Source organism: Orycteropus afer, unplaced genomic scaffold, assembly GCF_000298275.1.
Source record: "Orycteropus afer afer isolate SDZICR_OR568_19922 unplaced genomic scaffold, OryAfe1.0 scaffold00392, whole genome shotgun sequence".
Lineage (NCBI taxonomy): Eukaryota > Metazoa > Chordata > Mammalia > Tubulidentata > Orycteropodidae > Orycteropus > Orycteropus afer.
In genome coordinates, this window is record NW_006921979.1 from 3,007,048 (window position 1) to 3,018,588 (window position 11,541).

General features: G+C 39.1%; 1 protein-coding gene across 1 annotated transcript in view; it reads left to right on the plus strand.

Moving 5' to 3' along the window:
- The first annotated feature begins 2,386 nt into the window (after nucleotides 1-2,386).
- The window catches only part of LOC103207733 (RAB3A interacting protein), a 75,893-nt gene continuing 66,738 nt past the window's right edge, over nucleotides 2,387-11,541 (plus strand). Inside the window, exons 1-2 of the mRNA XM_007953398.2 lie at nucleotides 2,387-2,649; nucleotides 3,887-4,145. Of these exons, the coding sequence (XP_007951589.1) occupies nucleotides 2,399-2,649; nucleotides 3,887-4,145 (510 nt within the window). The 5' untranslated portion in view covers nucleotides 2,387-2,398. The remainder of the gene's footprint in view (nucleotides 2,650-3,886; nucleotides 4,146-11,541) is intronic.

Consider the following 11,541-nt stretch of genomic DNA (forward strand, 5'->3'; position numbering starts at 1 on the left):
TCCTCTTGGAGTTGTGCCTGATTTTATTACCAGTCTTCATTTGAATCCATTGTGGAATGGGCCGGTTCTGTTTTTGTTTCTTGGCCAGGAATCTCTTGATCTTAAAAGTCTTATGGGAAGACTTAGCAAGGAAGGAAGGTAGCCACACTCGGCACGATGGCAGAGAAAGGCCAAATTATCCTTTTTGATGTTCGAATTAGACTGTCTTTCATTAGTGGGAGTCCTTTTGACACAACTCCAGTAGTCTTTGATAGCTTTCTAGTTTCTTGGTATTACGAGATGTTCCAAGGTCTTTTGTGAATTTCTGACCCATGTCTACAGTTAGACATTTTTGTCCGTGAACCTTTTAAATAGTTAACAGTAGTATTCTGGGCACAAAGTATGCTTGTTGCTCCTGAGCTTTTGACTGTGCCTGGGCCTTTTCAGTGGTTCAATGTAGATTTTTTTTTTTTTTTAAATAGAAAGTTTTTTTTTCTTTTGTGATATTTCTGATTCACATTTAAGATCGAGAGTTTTTACTTAATGTCTTTGATTTTATTTTTGTATCTCTTTTTCTTATGCTGAAAATCTTTGTTCCAAATGACATGAACATAACTTACTTACTTTATCCTTTTACATGTGGTAGTTACAGAATGTCCCGTCCCGCAGGACAGTCAACCTAGGACCTCGAGGAGGAGGTGGAAATGGAGGGAACAAGAGACGCGAAGAATGGAGACAACTGGAAAGTCTGATCAAGTCTCGTTTATTGAGTTTCAAACAAATACTTATATATGGTAAAGGAAAGGGGCAGGATCAAGGAATGGGGTGATGTGACGTTGCTGCTGATGGTGAAATAGGGAAACCTATAAAAAATAGATACGTGGCAAGAGGCGGGTAAATTTAAAAGTTCTGAATCACTTCTATACAGAAGTGAAGGCTCAAGACAGGTCTCGAAACTCAAACTTAGGTCTGAAGATGTCCAACAGGCCCAAAACAAAGAAGGGAAGTATTGTGACCTTGTTAAGATGAATAGAATGCCGTGGTGCGGCTCTCCACAACAGAATAACAATATCACTATTACTACTAATATGATTACTCAAAAGACTTCATGATTTTTTTTTTTCAGTTCCTCTTGTCTTTAGACTATATCTCACTAAGGAAATATACATAGTCAGATTACCGTGCTTTAAAATAATTGGAAATAGTTCTTTTCTTTGTGAGTAAGTTAAATCTCAATGCCCAGGTTCGTTTATTTTATTTTCAGGGATTCTTTCTTTTTAACTTAATTTGTTTTATCATTTACATGGTTTCAAACTCAAATTTAGATCTACAACCAAGGTGCAGTCAGAGAAGTCTCGCTTTCATGCCTATTTCCTGCACCCTGTGATATTGATGATGTTCACTCCCTACTCTCTCTGGTGAGATCCCCCAGCTTAGACAAGGAAACGGTGGTACCAGTTTATAACACTGATTTGGATATAGACTGTATGCTCAAAGTAGTTCTTTTAAAGGTGAATAAAAATTGAATTACCCCTGGTTAAAGTACTCAGCTGCTAACCGAAAGATTGCCAGTTTGCATCCACCATCTGCTCCTCAGGAGAAAGATGTGGCAGTCTGCTTCCGTAAAGATTTATAGCCTTGGAAACCTTATAGGACAGTTCTGTTCTGCCCTATAGGCTTACTGTGAGTCTGAATCAACTTGATGGCTTTGAGTTTCTGGTTTTTATTGTAGGAAGAAATAAAACTGGGAAGATAGGTTGGGTTCTGATCATAGAGGGCCTTGATTGTCAGGCTAATAAATTTGGATTTTATTTTGTAAATAATGGGAAATCAATGAAGGATTTTCTTTTTAGCTTTAATTTCTTCAAGTCAAAGATTTGAGTGGTATGCTTCGTAGTTTTCACACAAACATTGTGAAGTAATTGAGTACTAATATGAAATATTTTTTTATGCCACCAGAGCTCCTACTATGGAGAAACTGAAGCACATTTATCAGTAGCCAACTATGATAGCAAATGTTTATTGAGACCATACTGTGTGTCAGGTAATAGTGCTCTCTCTACTAAGTACTTTGTATGGATTGTCTTCTTTAATTCTATATTAAACAGTTTTATTCTTTATATTTACATATGAACTTAATTGTGTTCACTTAACATGTTAGCTGTCACTTTCAAGTTTATGCCAAATCAGAGTGTTTATCTTTTTCAGTAGTTATACTTTGAGGTCTCTTAATAAATGTTAATGTCTGTAGTTTTTTTCCTACGTCTTTTATTATAGTTTATAATTTATAATGGGCTATTAAACACATTTTATAATTTATAAATCTTTATTTAGTTAACCTGGCAAAAAATGTCACTATCTAAAGATAATTACCTGTTTTTTGTTTAAACATAGGTTACCTTATGATGAAGCTTTTGCTATGGCTAATGACCCCTTGGAAGGCTTCCATGAAGTAAACCTTGCTTCACCTACTTCTCCGGACCTTCTTGGTGTGTATGAATCAGGAGCTCAAGAGCAGACTACCTCACCAAGTGTCATCTACCGGCCACATCCTTCAACTTTATGCTCTGCCCCTATCCAGGCTAATGCGTTAGATGTTTCTGACCTTCCTACACAACCTGTGTATTCAGCCCCCAGACGTTTAAATTGTGCAGAAATATCTGGTATCAGGTAGGAGATCATTGAAACACTTATTCTGTAGTACTATATTTATAAAATGGACCGCTTGTTTGATTACTCTAAGGTTTGTTACTTTAGAAAATTTAAATACAAGCTTGCCATGCAGAGCAGTATGAATGTTCTGGAGCAGGGCTTGGCAAACTTTTTCTGTACAAGGCCAGATAGTAAATGTTTTAAGCATTGTGGGACGTACAGTTGTCACAACTTCTCAGCTCTACTGTTAAAGCACAAAAACAGCCATGGCCAGTCTCTGAATTGTTAAGCATGGTGGTTCTCCAGTACAACTATACGAACATGGAATTTGAAATTTTATCCAGGTTTCACATGCCACAAAACATGGTAATTCTTTTGATTTTTTTCCCCAAGCAGTTGAAAATGTAAAAACTGTTCTTGGCTTATGTTGTTGTGTTGTTGTTAGTTGCCATTGAGTCAGTTCATACTCATGGCAACTCCAGTTGTGCAGAGTAAAACTGCATTCCATAGGGTTTGCAAGACTGTGACCTCTTGGAAGCAGGTCACCCAAGCCTCACTTTGAGGTGCTTCTGGGTGAGTTTGAGCATTTTAGATAGTAGTCCAGTGCTTAACTATTTATACCACCCATGCTCATAGGCCTTAGAAAAACAAGTAGCAAGCTGGATCCCTCACGGCATCCATGTTTACAAATGTACTACCTTGTTTTACCCCTCAAGTTATACCAGGGTTAACTAAATTAGCCCTGAGAAGGGACAGCTGTAATGCTGAGAAGGCGTTGTGGCCTGTAGTTTGCTGACCCCTGTTGTAAAGTAGCACTATCCAATAGAACTTCTGTGCTGATGGAATGTTTTATTTCTGTACCATTTAATATGGTGGCCAATAGCCATATGTAGCTACTGAGAACTTGATATGTAACTAGTGTGACTGAGGACATACTATTAATTAAAAATAGTTATTATCATACTAGATAATGTAGTTCTAAAGCTGTATGTTTATGCCAACTATATTTCAGCATATATTAATATTGGGAGCTCTGGTGGCATAGTGCCTAAGGCATTTGACTGCTAACCAGAAGGCTAGCAGTTCAAACCCACCAGCAACTCCTCAGAAGGAAGGTTGGGCAATCTAATTCCATAGTGATACCACCTTGGAAACCCAAGGAGGGGTCGCTGTGAGTCAGGTCCAACTGGATGGTAGTGCATTCATTGATTGATTGATAATAATATTTTCTAAAAAATGTTTTTCTCCTTTACAGCATCCATGTTACAGACCCAGCACTTTGTTCTACCTCTGGAGTCACAGCTGGGTTAACTAAATTAACCACGAAAAAGGACAGCTGTAATGCAGAGAGGGAGTTTTTACAGGGTGCTACTATAACAGACGCTTGTGATGGCAGTGATGATATTTTTGGCTTGAGTACGGATAGTCTGTCCCGTTTACGAAGCCCATCTGTTTTGGAAGTCAGAGAAAAGGGGTATGAAAGATTAAAAGAAGAACTTGCAAAAGCTCAGAGGGTAAGAAAAATAGGTATTTTTCTGTTAAATGTGTTACATCCTAAATTAATATTTATCCTTGGGATGGGGGCCAACTCATAAATGAAATCAGTATAATTCTACACTTACCCTTCACATATATGCTCAGTCTCAGCTTCTGTTAGAGGCATTTAGGGAATAGGCTTTGTAGTAAAGATGCTGTTCTAAGAGTACTTCTGAAACTCTTTTGTGTCCTTTACATTTCTCTTCCCTGTCTTGCATTACTGATAATACAAATTTAGGGGGCTGGCTCAATATTCTAAAATAAGCCAATGTAATTTTAGAGAACCTAGAAATAGACCTGCACAAATATTCAAAATGAATCAACAAATGTGTTAGTTCACTTCATGGTTGCAGTAACAATTTTGTTCTTCCCCTTGAGCCTAATTTAGGATTGAAAAGAAAGCTGATTATGGAAAACAGTGCAAAAGTAATTCAATTGAGGAAAGATAACCTTTTCAAACAATGATGCTGGACATCTTTTAGGGCAAAAAAAAAAAAGAACTTCAATCTTAGTCTCACACTTCCCACCTGCCCCCAGTTAATTCAGAGTAGATCAAGGAATTAAATATAAAACCCAAAATAGAAAACTTTTAGGAAAAAGCATAGGAGAATATCCTTGTCATCTAAAGGTGGGTAAAAAGTTCTTAGATTTGACATCAAAATCATGATCCATAAAATAAAAAGCTGACCAATTGGGCTTCATCCAAATTAAAAACTTGGTCTCTGAGAGACCGTGTTAAGAAGATAAAATAAGCTACAGAGTGAGAGAGTATTAGTAAGCTACATAACCAACAAAGAGCTCTGGTGGCGCAGTGTCTGTGGCATTTGACTGCTAACCAGAAGCGTGGCGGTTCAAACTTAACAGTCACTCAACAGAAGGAACACCGGGTAGTCTGCTTCCGTAAAGATTTACTGTCTTGGAAACCCAGCGAGGGTCTCTGTGAGTCAGATTTGTCTCGATGGTAGTGGGTACGTAGCCAACAAAGGATTAATATCTGGACTATATAAAGAAATCTCACTTGAAAGGTAAAAAAAAATAATAATTCCAAAAATCCAATTTGAAAATGCATATAGTGCAGTGGATTGCTTTAATACAGCCTTTCTAGCCATGGACTTGTAACTCCTTCAAAATGACTGGCTGGGCCCGATTCATGCAAGGTCAATTACTGTGCAGATTGAATGACTTGTAAGTCCACTTAGTGGATAGGTCAATTTATAGTCTTGGTGGGAGTAGGGGCATGCCTTGAAACTGAAAAGGAGTTTTCTTATATAAAGGCCAACCCTACAGAGGCTAGAGCACCTTACTGCAATCAAGAATTTGGAGCAGAGTGTGTCCTTTAGACAAAAGACCTGAGGTTGCTGTGCTGAGGACCTGCCACACCCCAAAAAAAGAGCTGTAGTACTGATTATGGTGCAAGACGGTGGGAGACAGTGATGGTGGGCTTCTTGGCCCACAGAGAGAAGTGATTGCAGTGGGCTTGCTCACCCATAGAGTAAGAGCTTAGTAATTTCAGGCTTGAGGCTTGCTGGAGGAGCTAAAAGAATTGTAATACTTACATGTAGGGCAGGAGAGACCTCACTGTGCCTTAGCTGGAGTTGCAGGTCTGCCCTGCAGGCAGTAGGGGCCTGGGTAGTGAGGTGGCAAGAGAGTCTTGCAGGCCTGGGTAGTGGGGTTGGAACCTGCGGCAGAGGCTTGAGAGACTGCATATAGGAGTGTTCCTGGGGGTAAGGTGAGGCCCGGCAGCAGAGCAGAAACCTTGGGAGTCCTGCAGGGTCCCTGAACAGTGTGGTGGTAGCTGGAGGCAGCAGTAACATGAGCACACATCTGGCCTGAACTATGGCAACATTGGGGAAGGGTAAGCATTTCCCCTTTTAGAATCTGTTGTTGTTATTTACTTTTGCTTTCTGTAAATAATAATAATGGCTTTCACTTTGCCAACCCTGTGTAAGTGACTTGTGTGTCTGGCTTGATCACAGGTGAATGTAGCACTCGTGGAATGGTTGATGCCAGTGAATGTACATGCCTCATTCCTAGAAGTCTTATGGCTGGCTGGAAGTTTGAGGCACAGCCTGTCTGCATGTGTAATGCAGGCAGACAGCATACTACAATGAGCAAAAGATAAAAATTGAGACATTTTGCCAAAGAGGACATTCAGATGGCAAATAAATGTATGTAAATATGTTTAGGTTCATTAACTGTTAGGGAAATGCAAATTAAAATGAGTGTGAGATCACACTACATGATCATTAACATGACCAAAATGAAAAATGGTGGCAATAACAAGTGCTGACATATGTAGAGAACCTCGGTCACTTGTACAATGCTGGTAGAAATGGCTTGGCAGTTTCTTAAAAATCTGAACATGCACCTCTACCATGTTGTTACATGGTTTCGAGTTGGTTCCATCTCATAGTGACTCCAGGTAACAGAATGAAACACTGCCCAGTTCTGTGCCATCCTGACAGTCGTTGCTATGTTTGAACTCACTGTTGCAGCCACTGTGTTAAATCATATTGTTGAGGATCTTCCTTTTTTATTGACTTGCTACTTTACCAAGTTCGTTTGACAAAGTCTTACCATCCATGCTTCTAAAGAGCATTCTGGCTGTACTTCTTATAAGACAGCTATATTTGTTCTTCCTGCAGTCCATGGTATTTTCAGTACTTTTTGTCAACACCATAATTCAAAGACATCAATTTTTCTTTGGTCTGTCTTATTTATTGTCCAGGTTTTGCATGCATATAAGGTGATTGGAAAATACCAAGGCTTGGGTCACGTGCACCTTAGTCCTCAAGGTGACATGTTTGCCTTTTAACACTTTAAGGAGGTCTTTTGCAGCAGATTGCTGAGTGAAAAAAAATACTGATTTCCAAAAGCTATATACTATATGATTCCATTTATATAACATTAAGATGACAAAATTACAGACACAGAGAACAGTTTAGTAAGTGCCAGGGGCACAAGGGGGGGAAGAGACAGGAGGGAAGTAGGTGTTGGTATAAAATGGCAACATGAGAGGGATCCTTGTGTTGATGGAGATGCTCTGTATAGCATATCAACAATAATATTTTGGTTAGGATACTTTACTATAGTTTTGTAAGATGTTATCGTTGGGGAAAACTGGATAAAAGGTACGTAGCATATCCTGAATTATTTTTTTACAGCTATATATGAATCTAGAGTTATCTCAAAATACAAAGTTTATTTTAAAAAATGGGGTTGTAGTAACTAATTTGTTCTTCCCCTTGAGCCCAACCTAGAATTGAAAAGAAGGTGAATGTAAATATTCTTCTTCTAACTTACTGAGCCATGGGTTGATCTGCAACTTTGGCAAAATTGCCTTAAGGCCATTTAGGTTTAAATTCTGAGATAGCTGTATTGGATCATAGGCAAATTATGTAACTGTGCCACAGTTTCTGTCTTTCTAACATATAATTTCTTTTTTATACTTTTGAAATAAGAGAAGTCATGTAAAGTACCTGGCTCATAGTAAGATGATCAGTACACTTTGTGGTGGTTTCAGAAACAACAAAATACATGTTTTTGTTGTTGTGTGCCAATTCCCCTCATAAGGACCCTATATCAGAGTAGTAGTAGCTCCATTTCTTAGGCTATAATCTTTACTGGGACTGATCTCCAGGTCTTTCTCCTATGGAGCAGATGGTGAGTTTGAACCACTGACCTTTTGGTTAGCAGCCAAGCATTTGACCATTGTGCCACCAAGGCTTCTTAAGCTGGGCAATAAGCTAACTCACCTTATTTGTTTCCCATCATTTGGGAATCGCTCTCTCTTGTTGCCTTATGTCCAATATATTGAAAACCTATGTTTCTTTCTTTTTTTTTAAAGTTTTTTAGTTGTGTCAGGTAGGATGGTAAATCTGATCTTACTCCAGACTGAAGCAAATGTTTATCTCTTTGATTGTCTGCTGCACCCCATCCTAGTGCCCCACACAGAAATCTATACTTAACACACAGATGCTCCAGTAATTACAAGCTTCAGAAATATAAGGATTACGTGTGTTTTTGCTCATGAATTAGGTTGAGCACATAATGCATTCTGAATATATTTTGTTGATTAAATGAGTATACATGATTGTATTTTCACTGGTGTGTGAATAGATACACATATGTAATAGTTATAGTACTGTTAGCTGCTTGTAACCAAACCCCCAAATTATGGTGGCTTAATTTAATATAATTTCATTTTTATTCATTTAACATTTTGAAGCAGATGTTCATAGTTGATAGGCAGTTATCCTCTGTGAAATGATTATCAGGAATCTGTATTTCTCCTGTCTTGGGTATTTGTAAATTACTAGGATTTTACAGTTATATGTATCTATCCAGTAAACCAAATAGAAAGAATGCTTGGAGGAGGCATACCTGCCTTGGCTTAAAAGTGACAAACATAATTTCTGCTTCATTGGTGTGAATCAGTTTCATGCTGATACCTACATGTGTAGTGGGCTAGGAGATGTCTAGCCTGTGGCTAGGCAACCACTTCACAGCAACAAGTCCATACTTTGTGTGTGGTAAGGAGAGCAGAAGGGTTGGTGGGCAGCTAGTCATCTGTGCCATATGTGTACTTTTTTTTTTTTTTAAAAAAACAAAAATGAGATAATTTTAAACATGCTTTTTGGTAGCTTTCCCCTTTTATTTGTTTTTTTTTCTTCTAACTTAATGTATATGTTAGACATTTTTCCACATTTGTACCATATACAACCCCATCATTATTTTTTAATGGTTGTATATTTTATTAGGGAGCTCTGGTGGTGTGGTGTTTAAGGCATTTGACTGCTAACCAGAAGGCTGGTGGTTCAAACCTACCAGCCACTCCTTGGAAGGAAGGTTGGGCAATCTACTTCCATAGTGATACCTCCTCAGAAACCCAAGGAGGGGTTGCTATGAGTCAGATCCAACTTGACAGCAGTGGGTGGGTTTTATTTTTTATTATGTAAATCTACCTCCAGTTTATCATCTCCTCAATTTACCATCTCCTCAGTTATAAGTATTTATATTATTTCACATTTTTAATTTCAGCCCTCTAGTGAATAGTCTTGTGTCTGTCTTTGAAATACTAGTTTTAGTTAGGTGCCTCTCTGCCAAAGGGGCAAGGAGGCCACATCTTCTAACTTCCTCTAACCCCACAAGCAGAAGACAGAATCACCATCCAATAGTGCAAGGCCTATTCCTGTGAGGCCAAACATGCTGCCTCCCTCCAGCCCTTTCATCAGCCCTTACACCAACCATTCCTCCTTCAGCACCCACCATATTTCTGCTTGATAATTCGCTGCAGTGGCCACACAGAACTCACGGATTATGGGGTTTATTAGGAAAGCACCAGGCTACAATTCAAGTCAGGAACAACACTCAGTCTCTATTGGCCTGCCGTCTCTCAGTCAACGGTCTCTCTCAGTCTCTCTCCCAGCAGTGTGTGTCTCTCGGTGTCTCTCTCTCAGCAATGTGTGTCTCTTGGTGTCTCTTTCTCAGCAGAACGTGGCTCTCAGGAGAGTGTGTCTCTCAGCAGCATATCTTTCTCAGACAGCAGTCAGGGAGACTTCTTCTGCTTCTAGGAGACCTCCTTTTGAGGCTGGCAGGGGGCCACACTAACCAATCATAACATCAGAATTCTAAGCATCTGAGAGAGAGCGAACTTCTCAGAACATTGCTTTTTGCCACTGGCAACAGAAATACCCCAGGTGGATAACTTTAACAATCAGGAGCTTCTCACTTGCTCATGGCAAATTCCACTTTGGAGTTTACAAAGACTTATGGTTAGAAAAGCCATACCAGGTAAATTAATACCCCTCACTCCCCTTCATGAGATGGGCTCTATAACTTGATTCTTTTAAACATATCAAAACAAGAGACAAGACCAAAGGACTATATTTTGAATGGGCTGAGATCCTGGTATAGTTTACTTAAGAATAGCACATAATTACAGTTGTTCATTTAATCCATTTCTCATGGGGATTAAGAATTATTATATGGTATGTCAGAGGATCCAGAGTTGTCCATATAAATGGACTTAATAGATCAAAGGGAATGCTCACGTCTCATTTTATTAAATATAGTCAGTCTGCAGAGCAAATTACTGACTGTTACTGTCTTATTAAAATCTCGTTAAATGCCTTTTCTTCTAACCTTTACCAATGCTCTATTACCCGGCTCTTAAATTTTTCTAATAGGTGAAATGGCGTCTTATTCTCATTTGAATTTCTTTAGTAGGTAGTTAGGTCATCTTTTTTTTTTTTAATTAGGATTTGGGTGAAGATTTACAGAGTAATAGATAGAGAATAACCCTTGAAGTTCAGAGTACAGCTTTATCTGAATTTGGTACCAGAGTCTTAGAGAGCCACCCAAACCACAGAACGAGCAATATGTGCAGCCAAGCCTTCCCACGCCCAGAGCTAATTCCCAGTCACCCCTCATAGCTTTCACTTGAGAGCACGTATCTCTGACTACCTGTTAGGACGAGGCCTTGCACTTTATTTTCACATCATTCTGATAAAAAAGGGCCCTTCAAATGAGCAGGAGTATGGCTGTGGACCCTTGCAGTGTGGCAGGTGGTACCAAAGCTGAGGAAGACCTTTACCTATCTCTTCCACCTTCTGATGGTCCCAGATGTTCCTTGGCATCCTCACACGGCATCTCCAGTTTATGTGTCTCTGTGTGTCTCCTTCCGTCTCATAGGACAGTACTTAGATGGGATTAGGACCCACCTCACTCCAGTATGTCCTTGTGTTATCTTAATTGACAGCATCTTCCAAGACCCCATTTCCAAACAAGACCACATTCGTGGATAAGATAGGGGCTAGGACTTCCACATATCTTTTGGGGACATAACTCAATCGATAATCTCTAAAGTGTTGGCTAATGAAAGATTAAGTCTTGGTTATTCCAACTGGGGCCTGCTTACCCATTGGTGTATGTAAGACATGGGACGCTGAGTGTACTCAGAGCATGGGCCAAATTATGTCTTCTAGGAGCATTGGTAGTGCTCAAAGATGTTTCAAAAAATTATTGAATCTCTGTACCTGTTTTTTTTCCCCTCACCAGAAAGGGCAAGCAAAATGGACAAAAGCTGAGTTTTTTCAATATTGAACAATAATTTTTTTTTAACCTTAAAATTACAGGGAAGAGAGAACTTTATACGGAAGAAGTAGTTGAAAAGTGTACTTTTGTAGCTACCATGGGCCTTTTTGGTGGTATTGCTGCCTGAGTGAAAATTTTGTTCCATTTTAAATTTATTTTCATTTAACGAACATATGTAGTACTAGCTATATGCCAGGGACTGCTGTAAATGTTAACTCATAACAGCTTTATGAACGAGTTGATGTTGGTGTGTATGCTGTCTAGCTGATTCCAATGCAT